Source organism: Nomascus leucogenys, chromosome 4 (genome assembly GCF_006542625.1).
Source record: "Nomascus leucogenys isolate Asia chromosome 4, Asia_NLE_v1, whole genome shotgun sequence".
Lineage (NCBI taxonomy): Eukaryota > Metazoa > Chordata > Mammalia > Primates > Hylobatidae > Nomascus > Nomascus leucogenys.
The window spans coordinates 86,401,360-86,422,168 of record NC_044384.1 but is presented as its reverse complement, the minus strand read 5'-3'; the positions used below and the strand labels follow the sequence as shown (position 1 = coordinate 86,422,168).

At 44.1% G+C, this 20,809-nt stretch overlaps 1 protein-coding gene across 8 annotated transcripts in view; it reads right to left on the bottom strand.

Annotated features, from left to right (window-relative positions):
- The window catches only part of C4H11orf80 (chromosome 4 C11orf80 homolog), a 104,662-nt gene that overhangs the window by 10,033 nt on the left and 73,820 nt on the right, over nt 1-20,809 (bottom strand). For all 8 annotated transcript variants that reach the window (XM_030811289.1, XM_030811284.1, XM_030811285.1 and 5 more), the window contains 3 exons: nt 16,137-16,258; nt 15,226-15,336; nt 10,017-10,115 (listed from right to left, as the gene is read on the bottom strand). In XM_030811289.1, coding sequence (XP_030667149.1) covers nt 10,017-10,115; nt 15,226-15,336; nt 16,137-16,258 — 332 coding nt within the window. The remainder of the gene's footprint in view (nt 1-10,016; nt 10,116-15,225; nt 15,337-16,136; nt 16,259-20,809) is intronic.

Genomic DNA, 20,809 nt, shown 5'->3' with positions numbered 1-20,809 from the left:
ATGTAATTCCAGATCGCAAGATGGGATTAGCCTGGATTTAGGGTGGGCCCTAAATCCCTAATTACCTGCCTGTAATCCCAGCACTTTGGGAGGCCAAAGCAGCCAGATCACCTGGGGCTAGGAGTTCGAGACCAGCGTGGCCAACATGGCAAAACCCTGTCTCTACTAAAAATACAAAAATTAGTCGGGCATGGTGGTAGGTGCCTGTAATCCCAGCTACTCGGGAGGCTGAGGCAGGAGAATCGCTTGAACACAGGAGGTGGAGGTTGCAGTGAGCCGAGATCGTTGCCACTGCACTCCAGTCTGGGCGACAGAGCAAGACTCGGTCTCGGAAAAAAAAAAAAAAAAGGCAGAAAGATTTGAGAGAAAGAGAGAAAGCAATGTGAAGATGGAGTTACAGTTTGGAGTTACGCAAACTACAAGAAACTAAGGAACAGTTTTTATCAGAAGCTAGAAGAGGCAAGACAAAGAAGCACTCTCCTCTAGAAACTCTGGAAGGAGTGTGGCCCTGCCAACACCTTGATTTTGGATTTCTGGCCTCCAGAACTGTGACACAATAAATTTGGATTGTTCTTAAACCTTCAAGTTGATGTTAATTTCTGACAGCATCCCAGGAAACTGATATAATGGATTTTACCTTTATTTGCGCAAGGCATGGACAGCAGCTTTCCAAGTCAGAGGGAAACTGGCAAGAGTATTTGCGGTGAAGCAGCTGAAAGGAACAGCGGACGCATTCCTGGGAAGTGCATCCTAGAAGGCACAGCCAGCCATGAAAGGTGTGGTGAAGGGAGCACTGACGGCTTTACTGCCTCTCTAGTCACACTGAACAGGAGGATGGTCAAGTCCATAAGATGCTTTGATCCTTGGGTGCCTGGGCACCTAAACTTCCCACCCAATCAGGCAAGCAGAAGTACAAGGGGCAGAGCAGATGCAGAGGAGGTACCAAAGGCCCTGTTACTCATTTTCTCAGAAACAGTGTCCATAGCACGGTGGCTCAAAGTGCTGTAATCCCAGCACTTTGGGAGGCCGAGGCGGGCGGATCACGAGGTCAGGAGATTGAGACCATCCTGGCTAACACGGTGAAACTCCGTCTCTACTAAAAATAGAAAAAACAATTAGCCGGGCATGGTGGCAGGCGCCTGTAGTCCCAGTTACTCAAGAGGCTGAGGCAGGAGAATGGCGTGAACCCGGGAGGCAGAGCCTGCAGTGAGCCAAGATCGCGCCACTGCACTCCAGCCTGGGCGACAGAGCAAGACTCCGTCTCAAAAAAAGAAAAAAAAAAAAAACAGTGTCCATAGTTTTTATAACTATTGAGATATAAACTGACAGAGTAAACTGCATATATAGAAAATGTACAATTTTTTTGCTTTTTTTTTTTTGAGACAGAGCTTCACTATGTTGCCCAGGCTGGAGTGCAGTGGCATGATCTCAGCTCACTGCAACCTCTGCCGCCCAGGTTCAACCAATTCTCCTGCCTCAGCCACTCAAGTAGCCAGGATTATAGTCGCCTGCCGCCATACCCAGCTAATTTTTTTTATATTTTTAGTAGAGATGGGGTTTCACTATCTTAGCCAGGCTGGCCTTGAACTCCTGACCTCGTGATCCACCTGCCTCAGCCCCCCAAAGTGCTGGGATTACAGGCGTGAGCCACCGCACCTGGCCGAAAATGTACAATTTTTAAGTACACATGTACATACCTGTGAAACCATCAATCAACATAATGAACATATTCATCTCCCTGCAAGCGTCCTGCTGCCCTTTATAATCATTCCCTCCAACTCTTCCACCTCCCATCCTCTAGTAACCACTGACCTGTATAGATTAGTTGGCATTTTATAGAATTATATGTAAGTGCAATCAAACAGTATGTACTCCTTTATTTCTCGATTTTTTCACTCACCATGCTATTCACAGATTCATCCATGTCACTGTATCAATAGTTCTTTCCTTTTATTGCCACATAGTGTTCCTTTATATGAATCTACTACAATTTGTTTATCCATTTACCTGTTGATGCTGGGTTGTGTCTCATTTTTGGGGCTATAACAAAAGTGCCATGAAGATTTGTGTATGAGTCTTTGTGTGGAGATATGCTTTCATTTCTCTTGGGTAAATACCTAGGAGCGAAAGAGCTAGGTCATATGATAGGTGTATATTTAACTTTTTAAGAAACTGCTAACTGTTTTCTGAAGTGCTTGTACCATTTTTCATTTCCACAAACAGTGTATGTGAGTTCTTTCTTCCACATGCTTGTCAACATGTGGTATAGTCAGTCCTTTTATTCCAGTGGTATAAAATGATTCTCATTGTGGTTCTTCTTTGAACTTTTGTTGTGACTGATGATGTTGGGCATCTTATGTCTTTATCTGCCATTTGTGTATCTGTAGCTTCTTTCGCGAAGTGTGTTCAAATATTTTGCCCATTTAAAAAAACCGGGTTGTGTTCTTATTAATGAGTTTTAAGAGTTCTTTATATATTGGGGATATTATGTTAAGGTTTTTAAACATTCTATTTTAAAAATAGATACAGTGCTATCAGGTACATGGGGGCACTTCTTCTTGAGTGAGCTTCGTATCTTTCAAGGAATTTGTCAATTTCATCTAAGTTGTCAAATGTACTGTAAAGTTGTTCAAAATATTCTGATAATCCTTTTAATATCTGATGCTACCTTTCTGATTTCTGATAGTGACAATTTGTGTTCATTCTTTTTATTCTGATTAGTCTGGCTAAATGTTTATCAATTTTATTAATCTTCTAAATGAGCCACCTTTAAGTTTCATTGATTTTTCTCTATTGTTTTTCTGGTTTCTGTGTTACTGATTTCCCTTCTGATCTTTATTATTTCATTTCTTCTGTTTAATTTGTGTTTAATTTGCTCTTATTCTAGTTTCAGTTGGAAAGTGATGTCATGGATTTGAGCCTTTTTTCTTTTCTAACACATGCATTTTCCCCTCTAAATACATCAGCTACATCCCACAAATTTTGATAATTTGCTTTTCCATTTAATTAAAATATTTCTAATATCCCTTTGATTTCTGTGTTTAACTCATAGGTTATTTATAAATGTGTCATTTAGTTTCCAAATATTTGGGGATTTTCTAGATATCTTTCTTTTATTGATTTTGCTGTAATAATTCTATTATAGTCAGAAACATACTTTTATGACTTAGATCCTTTAAAATGTATTGAGACATATTTAATGCCCTTAGAATATGTTCTATCTTGGCCGGGCGCGGTGGCTCACGCCTGTAATCCCAGCACTTTGGGAGGCCGAGGCGGGCGGATCACGAGGTCAGGAGATCGAGACCATCCTGGCTAACACGGTGAAACCCCGTCTCTACTAAAAATACAAAAAATTAGCCGGGCGAGGTGGTGGGCGCCTGTAGTCCCAGCTACGCGGGAGGCTGAGGCAGGAGAATGGCGTGAACCCCGGGGGGCGGAGCCTGCAATGAGCCGAGATCGCGCCACTGCACTCCAGCCTGGGTGAAAGAGCGAGACTCCTTCTCAAAAAAAAAAAAAAAAAGAATATGTTCTATCTTGCTGAAAGTGCCTTGTGCACTTGAAAAGAATGTATATTATTCTGTGGTTGAACAGAGTGTTTTTATAAATGCCAATTAGGTCAAAGTGATTGAAAGCATTGTTCTGTCTCTACTTATCATAACTATCAATTATTGAGAGAATTATGTTGAAATCTCGAAATATAATTTTGGATTTGTCTATTTCTCCTTATAGTTCTATTAGTTTTATGTTTATTTATTATTTTTGAGGCAGGATCTCACTGCCACCTAGATTGGAGTGCAGTGATATGATTTTAGCTCATAGCAACCTCTGCCTCCTGGGCTCGTGCAATTCTTCCACCTCAGCCTCCCAAGTAGCTGGGACTACAGGCGTGTGCCACCACACTTGGCTAATTTTTCTATTTTTTTGTAGAGACGGGGTTTTGCCATGTTACCCAGGCTGGTCTTGATCTCCTGGGGTCAAGTAATTCACCTGCCTCGGCCTCCCAAAGTGTTGGGATTACAGGCATGAGCCATCGTTCCCAGTCCCCCTGTATCATGGTTTTGTTTTCTTTAGGACAGAGTCTCACTGTCGCCCAGGCTGGAGTGCAGTGGTGTGATCTTGGTTCACTGCAACCTCTGTCTCCTGGGTTCAAGCAATTCTGCCTCAGCCTCCTAAGTAGCTGGGATTACAGGTGCATGTCGCCACACCAGGCTGTTTGTATTTTTAGTAGAGACAGGGTTTCACCATGTTGGCCAGGCTGGTCTCGAACTCCTGACCTCAGGTGGTCTACCTACCTCGGCCTCCCAAAGTGCTGGGATTACAGGTGTAGCTACCACATGCGGCCTGTATCATGTTCCGTGCCGCCCGCCCCCCCACCCGCCAAGACAGAGTCTCAATCTGTCGCTCAGGCTGGAGTGCAGTGGCGTGATCTCAGCTCACTGCAACCTCTGCCTCCTGGGTTCAAGCAATTCTCCTGCCTCAGCCTCCTAAGTAGCTGGGATTACAGGTGCATGTCGCCACACCCGGCTGTTTGTATTTTTAGTAGAGACAGGGTTTCACCATGTTGGCCAGGCTGGTCTCGAACTCCTGACCTCAGGTGGTCTACATACCTCGGCCTCCCAAAGTGCTGGGATTACAGGAGTAGCTACCACATGCGGCCTGTATCATGTTCTGCGCCCCCCGCCCCCCTGCTGCCAAGACGGAGTCTCAATCTGTCGCTCAGGCTGGAGCGCAGTGGCGTGATCTCAGCTCACTGCAACCTCTGCCTCCTAAGTTCAAGCAATTCTCCTTCAGCCCCCGCCAAGTAGCTGCGATTATAGGCGTGCATCACCATGCCCAGCTAATTTTTATATTTTTAGTAGAGACGGGGTTTCACCTTGTTGTCAAGGCTGCTCTCTAACTCCTGACCTCGTGATCTGCCCACTTTGGCCTCCCAAAGTGCTAGAATTACAGGCATGAGCCACAGTGCCCAGCCTGTATCATGTATTTTAAAGCTCTCTTAACATGTGCATGAAAGGGGAAAAAAGAAAAAAAAAGTGCATGAATGTTTCGGATTATTGTCTTTGTGATTAATTGATCTTTTCATTATTATGAAATCACTCTCTTAATCTCAGGTAATATGCTTTGATCTGAAATTTACTTTGTCTGATATTACAATAGCTTCTCCAGCTCTATTAGGGTAAGCATGGCATATCGTTTTCTATATGTTTTTTTCTGTCTTTATATTAAAAGTGGGATTCTTGTAGATGCATATTGTGTTGGCTCTTGCTTTTTTACCCAGTCTAACAATTTCTGCCTTGTGTGTGTGTGTGTGTGTGTGTGTTCGTGTATGTTTTATTATTATACTTTAAGTTCTAGGGTACATGTGCACAATGTGCAGGTTACATATGGATACATGTGCCATGTTGGTGTGCTGTACCCATTAACTCATCATTTACATTAGGTATTTCTCCTAATGCTATCCCTCCCCCTCCCTACCCCACGACAGGCCCTGGTGTGTGATGATCCCCACCCTGTGTCCAAGTGTTCTCATTGTTCAATTCCTACCTATGAGTGAGAACATGCAGCGTTTGGTTTTCTGTCCTTGTAACAGTTTGCTGAGAATGATGGTTTTGCTCAGTATAATGGTTTCCAGCTTCATCCATGTCCCTACAAAGGACATGAACTCATCTCTTTTTTATGGCTGCATACTATTCCATGCGTGTATGTGCCACATTTTCTTAATCCAGTCTATCATTGATGGACATTTGGGTTGGTTCCAAGTCTTTGCTATTGTGAATAGTGCCGCAATAAACATATGTGTGCATGTGTCTTTATAGCAGCATGATTTATACTCCTTTGGGTACATACCCAGTAATGGGATCGCAGGGTCAAATGGTATTTCTAGTTCTAGATCCGTGAGGAATTGCCACACTGTCTTCCACAATGGTTGAACTAGTTTACAGTCCCACCAACGGTGTAAAAGTGTTCCTATTTCTCCATATCCTCTCTAGCATCTGTTGTTTCCTGACTTTTTATGATCGCCATTCTAACTAATATGAGATGGTGTCTCATTGTGGTTTTGATTTGCATTTCTCTGATGGCCAGTGATGATGAGCATTTTTTCATGTGTCTGTTGGCTGCATAAATGTCTTCTTTTGAGAAGTGTTTGTTCATATCCTTCGCCCACTTTTTGATGGGGTTGTTTGATTTTTTCTTGTAAATTTGTTTAAGTTCTTTGTAGATTCTGGATATTAGCCCTTTGTCAGATGGGTAGATTGCAAAAATTTTCTCCCATTCTGTAGGTTGCCTGTTCACCCTGATGGTAGTTTCTTTTGCTGTGCAGAAGCTCTTTAGTTTAATTAGATCCCATTTGTCAATTTTGGCTTCTGTTGCCATTGTTTTTGGTGTTTCAGTCATGAAGTCCTTGCCCATGCCTATGTCCTGAATGGTACTGCCTAGGTTTTCTTCTAGGGTTTTTATGGTTTCCTATGGTTTTTATGGTTTTAGGTCTAACATTTAAGTCTTTAATCCATCTTGAATTAATTTTTGTATAAGGTGTAAATCTCTGCCTTTTAATTGGATTATTCAGACCATTTACTTTTTTTGTTTTTTGAGACAGGGTCTCACCCTGTCACTGAGGCTGGAGTGCAATGGTGCAATCCTGATTCACTGCAACCTCTGCCTCCCATTTTCTTTTTTTTTTTTGAGACGGAGTCTTGCTGTCGCCCAGGCTGGAGTGCAGTGGCGCGATCTCGGCTCACTGCAGGCTCCGCCCCCTGGGTTCACGCCATTCTCCTGCCTCAGCCTCCCAAGTAACTGGGACTACAGGCGACCGCCACCTCGCCCGGCTAATTTTTTGTATTTTTAGTAGAGACGGGGTTTCACTGTGTTAGCCAGGATGGTCTCGATCTCCTGACCTCGTGATCCGCCCGCCTCGGCCTCCCAAAGTGCTGGGATTACAGGCATGAGCCACCGCGCCTGGCCTTCTGCCTCCCATTTTCAAGTGATCCTCCCTGCCTCAGCCTCCCGAGTGGCTGAGACTACAGGTGTGCACCACCACACTGAGCTAATTTTTTTTCCTTCTTTTTGAGATGGAGTCTCGCTCTGTTGCCCAGGCTGGGGTGCAGTAGCACGATCTCGGCTCACTGCAGCCTTCACCTCCTGGGTTCAAGCGATTCTCCTCCCTCAACCTCCCCAGTAGCTGGGACAACAGGCATGTGCCACCAAACCCAGCTAATTTTTGTATTTTTAGTAGAGACAGAATTTCACCATGTTGGTCAGGCTGGTCTCATACTCCTGGCTTCAAGGGATCCACCTGCCTTGGCCTCCCAAAGTGCTAGGATTGCAGGCGTGAGCCACTATGCCCGGCCTCAGTTAATTTTTTTTTTTTTTTTTTTTGAGACAGAGTCTCACTGCAATGCCTAGACTGGAGTGCAGTGGCGTGATCTCGGCTCACTGCAACCCCCAAATCCTGGGTTAAGTCTCTCGAGTAGCTGCGACTACAGTGTGTGCCACCACGCCTGGCTAATTTTTATATTTTTAGTAGAGACAGGGTTTCACCATATTGGCCAGGCTGCTCTTGAACTCCTGACCTCAAGTGATCCATCCACCTCGACCTCCTAAAGTGCTGGGATTATAGATGTGAGCCACTGTGCCTGGCCTAGCTAAATTTTTAATACTTTGTAGAGACAGGGTTTCACCATGTTGGCCAGACTAGTCTTGAACTCCTGAGCTCAAGCAATCTGCCTGTCTCGGCCTCCCAAAGTGCTGGGATTACAGGCGTGAGCCACTGCACTTGGCAAGACCATTAACAGCTAATGGGATAGTTGATATGATAGGGTTTAAATATATCATCTCTTGAAGTGTTTTCTATTAGTCTCATGTGTTCTTTGTTCCCTTTTCCTCATTTTCTGCCTTTTTTTTTTGGAGACAGAGCCTTACTCTGTCGCCCAGGCTGGAGTGCAGTAGTGTGATCTCAGCTCACTGCAACCTCTGCCCCAGGGCTTCAGGCAATTCTCCTGCATCAGCCTCCCAAGGAGCTGGGACTACAGATGTGAGCCACCGTGCCCGGCTTTTTTTTTTTTTTTTTTTTTTTAGTAGAGATGGGGTTTCACAATGTCGGCCTTGAACTCCTGACCTCAAGTGATCTGCCCGTCTCAGCCTCCCAAAGTACTGGAATTAGAGGTGTGAGCCACTGCGCCCGGCCATTCTGTCTTTTGGGTTGAGTTTTTATGATTCCATTTTATCTCCTTTCTTGACTTATTAGTTATAACTCCTTTTTGTGTTATTTTGTTTTATTTATTTATTTTGAAACAGAATTTCACTCTTGTTGCCCAGGCTGTAGTGCAATGGCGTGATCTTGGCTTACTACAACCTCCGCCTCCCAGGTTCAAGTGATTCTCCTGCCTCAGCCTCCTGAGTAGCTGGGATGACAGGCACGCACCACCACACTGGGCTAATTTTTGTATTTTTAGTAGAGATGGGGTTTTGCCATGTTGGCCAGGCTGGTCTCGAACTCCTGACCTCAGGTGATCTGCCCACCTCGGCCTCCCAAAGTGCCGGGATTATAGCCATGAGCCACCATGCCTGGCCTTGTTGTGTTATTTTAATGGTTCCTTTTATTTATTTGTTTTTGAGACAGTGTCTCGCTCTGTCACCCAGGTGGAGTACAGTGGCACATTCTTGGGTCACTGCAGCCTTGATCTCCTAGGCTCAAGCAATCCTCCCACCTTAGCCTCCCACCAGAACTGCAGGCATATGCCACCGTGACTGGCTAATTTTTTTTTTTTTTTTTTTTTTTTTTTTTTTTGTAGAGACAGGGTTTCACCATGTCGCCCAGGCTGGTCTTGAACTCCTGAGCTCAAGCGATCCACCTGTCTTGACCTTCCAAAGTGCTGGCATTACAGGAGTGAGCCACCATGTCCAGCTGGTTCCTTTTATTTTTAATTTATCAGTTCACCTTCAATTAGTATTATATCACTCCACATATAGTATAATACCTTACAATAGCATATTTCCATTTCTTTCCTCCTGGTCTTTGTGCCATTATTGTCATATATTTTACTTCTCCATAGGTAATAACTATTATAATACAGTGTTACTATTTGTGCTTTAAAAAGTCAATTATGGGCTGGGCACAGTGGCTGAAGCCTGTAATCCCAGTACTTTGGGAGGCAAAGGTGAGCAGATCACCTGAGGTTAGGAGTTCGAGAACAGCCTGGCCAACATGGTGAAACCCCCGTCTCTACTAAAAATACAAAAATTAGCTGGGTGTGGTGGTGTGTGCCTGTAGTCCCAGCTACTCAGGAGGCTGAGGCAGGAGAATCACTTGAACCTGGGAGGCAGAGGTTGCAGTGAGCTGAGGTCATGCCACTGCACTCCAGCCTGGGCAACAGAGCGAGACTCCATCTCAAAAAACAAACAAACAAACAAAAAAACCACTTTTATCTTTTCACCTTTTTGGATGCTGGAGATATAGAATTTCCTTAGTTAGGGTCTTTACCCTCAAGGAGGTCAAATAGCTTTTAACTGGTTTTGTGATGGTCTCCTCTAATGAGTGAAGGGAGATCCTAGCAGGAAATTCTGTTTCTCCAGATTCCAGGTGTAGCTGGTAGTAGTTGTCTAACTGAAGCCCACTTTTCTGGCTCTCTTGGCTCCAGTCAGTACGATTGACTTATCTGGAACTAAAAATATAGGATGAATAAATAAGAGAGATTAAAGATGAAATTATCCTACAGTGTCTTCTGGACAAGATGGAGTAACAGGGACTGAATCTACCCTCCTGCCTGAAATAACAAAAATCCTGGATACAACATATGAAACAACGGTTTTCAAGACATTGGACACCAGGCAACCAGTGGGATAGTCATTCCTGAGAAATATAAAAGAGATGATTTTGTTTCACTGACTTCCTTGCTGAAAGGCTGACCTCGGATTATGCAGTCTGAAACACTTGTACCTACCCACCCTCAATTCAGGATTCCTATATATCAAAATGGAAGATTCCCACCAAAGTACTGATTATTTACACTTACCTGCTTCACCTCACATGAGCAGTGGTGAAGAAATTGGTGCTGGGTGATCTCACGAAATACTTTGTGCAGTTTGGTCCCAAACTCCTGTGTGTCAGCTGCCTAAAATGGGCCAGAAATAGAACATGCTGAGTTCCAGTACTGGAAACCAAGGGGGGAAGTTCTCACAGAAAGTTTATACAGGGAGATGAGGAGGCAGATAGTAGACAAGCCATTAAAGTTAGGAGTTTTCTTAGTCTTCATGAAGGCAGTAGAGGAAAAAAGAAGGCCTGAGATACTTGGTATAAGACAGGCAGTTGTGGCTCCTATATGTCTTCCCACTTCTGTCATCTAAGCCAGATCCTTCAAAGAAGGTCTTTGTTTTCCTTTTTTTTTTTTTTTTTTTTTGAGACAGAGTCTCACTATGTCACCCAGGCTGGAGTGCAGTGGCACAATCTTGGCTCACTGCAGCCTCCACCTCCCAGGTTCAAGTGATTCTCCTGCTTTAGCCTCCCGAGTAGCTGGGACTACAGGCACCCACCACCACACCCAGCTCATTTTTGTATTTTTAGTAGAAATGGGGTTTCACTATGTTGGCAAGGCTGGTTTCGAACTCCTGACCTCAGGTGATCCACCCGCCTCAGCCTCCCAAAGTGCTGGGATTACAGGTGTGAGCCACTGCGCCCAGCCTGTTCTCCCATCTCTGTAGGAGATAAATATCCAGAAGATCCATCTGTTCATGAAGGGGTTATATAAACTGCTCTTCTATAAGAAGAGTTTCCAAGACAGCACAGGTTCTACTGCATAACTGAGGCTGATATGAGACTTTTTTTTTCTGACGAGTCTTTTAGGGAGGAGAGGAACAAAATAATACAGTTTGTACCCACAGGAAATGGGTAACAGCTTTCTACTTGTAAATATATAATTATAGGATGTTAGAATTAAAGGGGACCAGGGTAATAACCTAATACAACACACTAATTTTATGGATGAGAAAATTGAAATTCAAAAAGGAGAAGTGGGCTGGGTGCGGTGGCTCACGCCTGTAATCCCAGCACTTTGGGAGGCCAAGGCGGGTGGATCACCTGAGGTCAGGAGTTTGAGACCAGCCTGACCAACATGGAGAAACCCCATCTCTATTAAAAATACAAAATTAGCCAGGGGTGGTGGCACATGCCTGTAATCCCAGCTACTAGGGAGGCTGAGGCAGGAGAATCGCTTGAACCTGGGAGGCGGAGGTTGTGGTGAGCCGAGATCGCACCGTTGCACTCCAGCCTGGGCAACAAGAGCGAAACTCCGTCTCAAAAAAAAGAAGTGACCCACCCAAGATCTCACAGCTAGTTAGTACCAAAGTTAGGGCTTTAATGGATACCTTAGAATTCCCAATATAGTGTTCTTTTCACTACCCTGTGCTATCCACATGACCTAGAAAGTTGAAGCTATGTTAAAATGCACTAGCTTATAAATGTGTTGTATACTTTGACTCATAACTCCATTTACAGAAATTTGTTCTAGAAAATAATTCAAAAGAAGATATTACATAAAGGTATTAACTGAACCACTATATAAGCAAGAATGTAAACAAATGTCTAACAGAGGAATGGTTTATTAAATTAGATTTAAACAGTACGGTGGGATATTAACTAAAAATTCTAAGACTGTTGAAATGGGGAAAATGTCATTATATATGAAAATAGAATGCTTTGGTTACAACTATATATGAGATAATGAGTAAAAATTACAGTGATAAATTTTATTAGTTATTTTAAAATATTTTTTGTGTTATACTAGCTTTTCAAGAAAACTATACCAAAAAAATGAAGAAGGCCAGGCACGGTGGCTCACGCCTGTAATCCCAGCACTTTGGGAGGCCAAGGTGGGCGGATCGCGAGCTCAGGAGATTGAGACCATCCTAGCTAATACGATGAAACCCCGTCTCTACTAAAAATACAAAAAAATTAGCCGGGCGTGGTGGCAGGCACCTGTAGTCCCAGCTACTTGGGAGGCCGAGGCAGGAGAATGGCGTGAACACGAGAGGCGGAGTTTGCAGTGAGCTGAGATTGCACCACTGCACTCCAGCCTGGGTTACAGAGCGAGACACTGTCTCAGGAAAAAAAAAAAAAAAAAAAAAAAAAAAGCAACAAATATGGAATGATATGTTGCCCATTGATAATACAAGGGAAACAGTAACATTTATTGAGAATCTACCATATGCTATGCACTTTGACACTGTCTTAGTCCATTCGGGCTGCTATACCAAATTCCTGTAGACTGGGTGGCTTATAAACAATAGAAACTGATTTCTCACAGTGCTGGAGGCAGGGAATCTGAAATTAAAGTGCCAGCATGGTCAGGTTCTGGTGAGGGCCCTCTTCTGGGCTGTAGGCTGCCCACTTCCTCCCTGTGTCCTCACATGGCAGAAGGGGCAAGGGTCTCTCTGGGGCCTTTTTTTTTTTTTGGTTGGGAGGTGGGGGGATGGAGTTTCGCCCTTGTCACCCAGGCTAGAGGGTAATGGTGCGATCTCAGCTCACTACAACCTTCGCCTCCCAGGTTCAAGCAATTCTCCTGCCTCAGCCTCCCAAGTAGCTGGGATTACAGGCACCTACCACCACGCCTGGCTAATTTTTTTGTATTTTTTTTTTTAGTAGTGCAGAGTTTCACCATGTTGGTCAGGCTGATCTGGAACTCCTGACCTCAGGTGATCCACCCACCTTGGCCTCCCAAAGTGCTGGGATTACTTACAGGCACCAGCCACCACACCCAGCCTGGGGCCTCTTTTATAAAGGCGCTAATCCGGCTGGGCGCAGTGGCTCAGGCCTGTAATCCCAGCACTTTGGGAGGCCAAGGCGGGTGGATCACCAGAGGCTGAGAGTTTGAGACCAGCCTGACCAACATGGAGAAACCCTGTCTCTGCTGAAAATACAAAATTAAGTCAGTGTGGAGATTCCTCAGGGATCTAGAACTAGAAATACCATTTGACCCAGCAATCCCATTACTGGGTATATACCCAAAGGATTATAAATCATGCTGCTATAAAGACACATGCACACTTATGTTTATTGGGGCACTATTCACAATAGCAAAGACTTGGAACCAACCCAAATGTCCAACAATGATAGACTGGATTAAGAAAATGTGGCGCATATACACCATGGAATACTATGCAGCCAGAAAAAATGATGAGTTCATGTCCTTTGTAGGGACATGGATCAAACTGGAAACCATCATTCTCAGCAAACTATTGCAAGGCCAAAAAACCAAACACCGCATGTTCTCACTCATAGGTGGAAATTGAACAATGAAAACACATGGACACAGGAAGGGGAACATCACACACCACAGCCTGTTGTGGGGTGGGGGGAGGGGGGAGGGATAGCATTAGGAGATATACCTAATGTTAAATGACAAGTTACTGGGTGCAGCACACCAACATGGCACATGTATACATATGTAACTAACCTGCACGTTGTGTACATGTACCCTAAAACTTAAAGTATAATAAAAAAAAAAAATACAAAATTAGCCAGGCGTGGTGGTGCATGCCTGTAATCCCAGCTACTCGGGAGGCTGAGGCAGGAGAATTGCTTGAACCCAGGAGGCGGAGGTTGCGGTGAGCCAAGATCATGCCATTGCACTCCAGCCTGGGCAACAAGAGTGAAACTCTGACTCAAAAAATAATAATAAAAATAAAGGCACTAATCCCATTCATGAGGGCCTAATGACCTAAATCACCTCTCAAAGGCCTCATACCTCCTAATATTATCAGTTCGGGGGTTAGGATTTCAACATATGAATTTTGGGGATATATAAACATTCAGACCATAGCACACATTTAGCTCTCACCTTCATAATAACTCTGTGAGGTACTATTACTTTTTCCAATTTGTAGACAAGTCTCAGAACTATAGGCCTAAACATAATAAGTAAATGAGTCAGGATTTTAACCTGAGCCTCTGATTCCGTATTGCCACATAAACGTAATAGGTAAGGTTGCTCAGTTATTTCCAGTGTATTCTGTCACCATGAGAGCGTTTTTCAACAAGGAATTAGATTAGGAATCACTGATCTAGTCCTAGTTCTGTTCTTTTTTTTTTTTTCTTTTTTGAGACGGAATCTCACTTTGTCACCCAGGCTGGAGCACAGTGGGGTGATCTTGGCTCACTGCAACCTCCACCTCCCGGGTTTCAGCAATTCTGCCTCAGCCTCCTGAGTAGCTGGGACTACAGGCGCGCACCACCACGCCTGGCTGATTTTTGTATTTTTAGTAGAGACGGGGTTTCACCATGTTGGTCAGGCTGGTAGTGAACTCCTGACCTCAAGCAATCCACCCGCCTCGGCCTCCGAAAGTGCTGGGATTACAGGCGTGAGCCACCACACCCAGCCCTAGCTCTGTTCTTAACTAGCTGTGTGACCTAAAGAAAGCAGAAATCTTAAATAACTTGTTTTCTGATTTGTAAAATGGTATACATACTACTATTCAACAAATATTTCTTAAGGCTGGTACTATGTAGCATCACAGTGGAGCAAATAAAATAATGTTTCTAAAAATACTGTACATTTTACAAAGATAACCAGCAGAATGTCGTTAAAATCCTGGTTTTTTTTTTTTTTTTTGAGATGGAGTCTCGCTGTTGTCACCTGGGCTGAGTACAATGGGGTGATCTCGGCTCACTGCAACCTCCCCAACCCGGGTTCCAGCAATTCTTCTGCCTCAGTCTTCCGAGTAGCTGAGATTACATGCAACTGCTACCACGCCTGGCTAATTTTGTATTTTTAGTAGAGACAGGGTTTCACCATGTTGGCCAGGCTGGTCTCAAACTCCTGACCTCAGGTCATTCACCTGCCTTGGTCTCCCAAAGTGCTGGGATTACAGGCATGAGCCACTGCCCTGGGCATTTTTTTTTTTTTTTTAAGACAGGTCTCACTCTGTTGCCCAGGCTGGAGTACAGTGGCATGATCATGGCTCAGCCTCAACATCCCAGCTCAGTTGATCCTCCTACCTCAGCCTCCTGAGGAGCTGGAACCACAGGTGTGCACCACCCCACCTGGGTGATTTTTTAATTACCTGTAGAGACAGCGTCTCTCTGTGTTGCCCAGGCTGGTGTCAAATTCCTGGGCTCAGACAATCCTCCCACCTTGGCCTCCCAAAGTGCTGCGATTATAGGCATGAGCCACCATACCCAGCCAAAACCCTGGCACTTTTTAGCATCCCCAATCCCAATCTCCTACTAACTTGAAGGGTCTGCAGACACATCTTTCGGAAGCTGCTCCTAGTGCTTCCAGTCAGAATACTCATGATGGAGTTCACAGCCACTGAGAGTGAGGCCTGTAGTTTCTGCTGAGCCTGGGAAATATAACAAGTAAGGAGGAGACTGCGTGAATCCCAAGATGTGGTTTAGAGAATCCCAGAGGGCCCACACATTTCCATCAGAGCAGGATTTCAATAATTCTTCCTATCCATCAACAAAAGTTACTGAGATCCTCACATATTTTTACATCATAACACTTAGGGAATTAAAATAAAATTTTAAAATGTTCTCGCATTTCACAGAGGTGACTTACTGACACAGACACATTTAGAGAAGACAAGCAATAGGACACTGGTCAAGAAAACAGACACACTATTTGGGGAAAAAAAAAAAAGCTTTTAGTTCTGTTCTCTTAGTGTGGTTGTTTTTTCCCTGAAAAGGGGGCCGTATGAGGTAAGAAATGTGTTACCAAAAGTACACAGGATGGATGGATTTAGAAAATCAGGTAAGGAGAGAAAGCGGTGGTGTGAAGAATTAGGAAAATGGGGGAAGAATGTAAGACACAGCAAAGCAGCAGCTCCAGAAGTCTATGTGGGAAGGGGAATTATACGGATAAGGAAGAGGTGTGTTATCAGCCATTTTTCCCTATTAATTATTTCCCTATTTACCCAAACACACCTACTAGGAGGTAAGACTAAGCAAGCTGGTTACAGTGATCCATCTAAGCTAAAGTTTGAGTTGTAGGCTAGATGCAGTGTTACAAGATCACCCAGGTGACAGAAGAGGAGAGGAAGGGGCATTAAGGGAGGAAAGGCTCCTGGGCCCTGCCTGCTATATATGCTTGCTATCTTTTTCTTAGTGAATAGGAGAAAAGAGGCTGTGAATTCCTTATTACCTTGGCAGCCTGGTGATGTTGCTCCAAGACCTTGTCCACAGTGAATTGGATGGAACTTTGTACTACACTGTGGCTGTCCACAAGGATGGCATTGAGATGAGTTGTGAGCAAAGTATAGACTCCTAAGGGGAGGGAGAAGGTAAAATTATCACTATATCTACCTCTCCTCACTGTGCATCTTCAAAGGCTAGTCTTAAATTACCAGATGTGGCCTGTAATCCCAGCATTTTGGGAGGCCGAGGCGGGAGGATCACGAGGTCAGGAGATCGAGACCACAGTGAAACCCCGTCTCTATTAAAAATACAAAAAATTAGCCGGGCGCAGTGGTGGGCACTTGTAGTCCCAGCTACTTGGGAGGCTGAGGCAGGAGAATGGCGTGAACACGGGAGGCGGAGCTTGCAGTGAGCGGAGTTTGCACCACTGCGCTCCAGCCTGGGTGACAGAGTGAGACTCCATCTCAAAAAAAAAAAAAAAAAAAAAAAAAAATTACCAGATGTGTAAGATTTCAGGCACTTGTTTACTAATACATTGATGAATTTCTTTTAAATCCAATACTGAGTACAACAACTGAGATACTGCAGGCCTTCAGAGTTAAGCTAAACAGAGGTGTACAAATTATCACAGTAGTTCAAGAATGATAACACTGGTTTCTGAGGAATCCGAGTTCTTAAGAAATGTTCAGTAGGGCTCAGAACATGGTATCAGGCTTGCATTATCCAAGGATTAACCATGAGCGAGGATAACTACTTCAAGATTGCTGTTCGTGTGCTCTGAGTCAGGACTGGGAGTGGGAAAGATGCCTCTTGGAAGAAGAGACCTCTACATATCCACAAATAATTACCTTTTTTTAGACAAAATCTCCCAGCAACTTACAAACCTACCTAATGCCCACTTATACATCTAAGAAAGCTCAGGAAAATTAAGGTGGAGAATGACATTATTTTTTAAAGAAACAAATAAGGGATCCTGTTTAATTCATAGCAGAAATATATACCATGTACTATAAACAACAATCCTAGTGACTCCCAAAGGAGAGGAGAAAGGGAGAAAGGGAGAAGCAAAGGTCCTATAGGGTTTGTCTAACCCTACTCTACGTCTATGTGAACATCACTGTTGTGGCAGTGCTTTCAGATGTACCGTGGTAAAGAAAAGGTTAAAATTCACAGAGATGACACAGAACTGTTGGTATGAGGTCCTTTTAAATGGGGGATTATCTCTGTTAAAGTAACCACAGGCACCATTGCTCAGCCTCATTCAGAAAAGTTAACATGTGAGAGCAACAGGCAAAAAAATTATGCCATCAAACAATAGGCCACCATTTAATGATCCCGATGCAGCAGGCACAGGAAGCCAAATTTACAGGTCACCTGGAGAAAATCCTTCTTGATTATTCTTTGTTTTCAGTGTTCAGAATTCTATGATGAAGCAGCCTAAAACTGGCTGGCTTTTTCCAGGACTGTATTAAAAATGCAAGCCAGAAGAACATTTTCTACCACAAGGCACCATGATGCTTTCCTGCTAGGGAAGGTAATATATGGTAAGCTCAAAAGGATTCTGGAGCTGGAGTCAGGGAGAACACAGATTCTAGGGCCAATTCTGCCATCAACTAGTGGTGATGAAATCTTTTCTTCAGTATAGAAAATGGCTTTATACCACCTGCTCTCACAGGTATGTTGTGTAGATAAACTGCGATAATGTACACGAAGTGTTTTGTGGGTGTTGTTGCCCAGCCTGGAGTGCAGTGACATGATCTCGGCTCACTGCAGCCTCAACCACCGGGGCTCAAGTGATCCTCCCACCTCAGCCTCCCAAATAGCTGGGACCACAGGTGTGCACCACCACCAAGCCTGGCCAATTTTTTTTTTTTTTTCTTCTCAGACAGAGTTTTGCTCTTGTTGCCCGAGCTGGAGTGCAATGTGTGATCTCGGCTCGCTGCAACCTCTGCCTCCTGGATTCAAGTGATTATCTTGCCTCAGCCTCCCGAGTAGCTGGGATTACAGGCACCTGCCACCACACCCAGCTAATTTTTGTATTTTTAGTAGAAACGGAGTTTCGCCATGTTGGCCAGACTGGTCTCAAACTCCTGACCTCAGTGTGATCTGCCCGCCTCAGCCTCCCAAAGTTCTGGGATTACAGGTGTGAGCCACCATGCCCGGGCAAATTTTTATATGTAGAGATGAGGTCTCGCTGTGTTGCCCAAGCTGGTCTTGAACTCCTGGGCTCAAGCAGTCCTCCTGCTTTGGCCCCTCAAAGTATTGGGATTACAGGTGCCAAGCCACAGTGCCTGGCCCATAAAGTGTTTTGAAATGTACACTGTACAATTTCAAAATATTGCTATTGCTATGTTAATATATCATCTAGATTGGTATTTTCCACAGTTTGGTTTTTTTGTTTGTTTGTTTGTTTTTTTGAGACGGAGTTTCGCTGTCACCCAGGCTGGAGTGCAGTGGCGTGATCTCAGCTCACTGCAGGCTCCGCCCCCGGGGTTCACGCCATTCTCCTACCTCAGCCTCCCGAGTAGCTGGGACTACAGGCGCCCTCCACCACGCCCAGCTAATTTTTTTGTATTTTTTAGTAGAGACAGGGTTTCACTGTGTTAGCCAGGATGGTCTCGATCTCCTGACCTCATGATCTGCCCGCCTCGGCCTCCCAAAGTGCTGGGATTACAGGCGTGAGCCACTGCGCCTGGCCCATAGTTTGGTTTTAAGAATAGCTTCAAGAAATCAGATCTCTTTTGAAAGCAGACATTTAATTTAAGAGTCTAAGTTCAGTCCTAAAACTTTTGACCACCAAATGCTTTTGACATTGGGGAAAATAATGAGTTAGTCACAAGAAGAAAAAAATGAGTTAATCACAGAAAAGTTACCATGACAAGGTAGGTGGCCATAAGGCCAATTAAGTAATTTTCTTAAAGACACATGGAAACAGACTAACTTTGAACAATCTGTTTCCTAAAAGAAGAGGCTCTAGAGAAAGCTTTTAAGGATATGAGAAAGAAAAGGGGGAAGAGAAGGTAAAATTATCACTATGTCTGTATCTACCTCCCCTCACTGCATCTTCTTCAGAGGCTAGTCTTAAATTACCAGATGTGTGAGATGTGACTTACTGTGTTTACTAATACATTGATGAATTTCTTTTAAATCCAATACTGAGTACAATAACTGAGATACTGCAGGCCTTCAGAGTCAAGCTAAACAGAAATGTACAAATTATCACAGTAGTTCAGGAATGATAATACTGTGTTTCTGAGGAATCTGAGTTCTTAAGGAATGTTCTCTAGGGCTCAGAACATGTTATCATATCAGGCTTGCATTATCTGAGGATTACCTTCTGGCAGACCTTAAAAAAAGCCTGCCAGAAGGTAGCTGATCTTAAGTCTTAAGAGGGTTTTAGACCTGGAGGGGCCTTTGATGGGGCCTAGCCTAACAATCTCATGTTAAAGATATGAAAAGAGAGGCTCAGATTTACGTGACATGCTTCCCAAAAATCATTGAGGAAGTTGGTATCAGTGCTAAAATTAAACCCAGGTCTCTGTCTCTTGATTCTACCCTGATGTCTTTTCCACAATAATAAGCTGCTGCTCTTACCAGCCTCTGTCTATGTGAGCATAAGCCACAGGAAACAGCCCTAGGAAACCTCACATTAGTTTAGGTATCTTCTATTTTCCATTCCCCTGGCATTAATCATCAGAATGGCAGCGCACCAAAGACCACTAGCTCCTCAAATAAAGAGCTACAAGCCAAAGCCCCAGTAAACAGTGCTTCTCTCCTACAGTGTGTACAGCACATGTTGGGAAAAGGCAGGGAAAAATTTGCCTTATCTTACTTCTGAGAGGCTCAGAAGGAAGGTAGCAGGAAGAATACCACAGCCAACAATGGTTTGTTCAATAAATAATTGACAGCAGTCAACATGAGCTCTTTTGATCTGGTGTTGTAAGCAGTCTCTTTTTTCTTATGACTCAGTAGGAGCAGGGCCACACCAAATAGCACTAGAGTGCCTGGAGAATAGAGTCCCACGAAAACACATTGGCCCATAGAAAAAGGAGAACAGAGACATATCAGAAGCACCAGAAGGGAGGCTTACGAACCTTTCCCCAAATTTGTATAAGCTCCCCTTCTCCTCGTAACTTTCCTCAAAGATTAGGAGGGCACTGAGAAACACTTAAATTTATGTCCCAGGGTTTATTGGATTAAAAAGCAGAAGCCAACTCCTGCTCATGCTCAGTGGTTTTCAAATTTTACTCTATTTAAGAATCACTTGAGGCCAGTGTGAGTGCTCATGCCTGTAATCCCAGCACTTTGGGAGGCCGAGGTGGGAGGATCACTTGAGCCCAGGAGTTCAGAACTTGTCTCTACAAAACTAATAATAATGGCCGGGTGTGGTGGCTCACACCTGTAATCCCAGTACTTTGGGAGGCTGAGGTGAGTAGATCACGAGGTCAGGAGTTCGAGACCAGCCTGACCAACATGGTGAAACCCCATCTCTACTAAAAATACAAAAATTAGCCAGGCGTGGTGGCGTGTGCCTGTAATTCCAGCTACTCAGGAGGCTGAGGCAGGAAAATCGCTTGAACCCGGGAGGTGGAGGTTGCAGTGAGTCAAGATCGCGCCATTGCACTCCAGCCTGGGCGACAGAGGGAGACTCTGTCTCAAAAATAATAATCATCATCATCA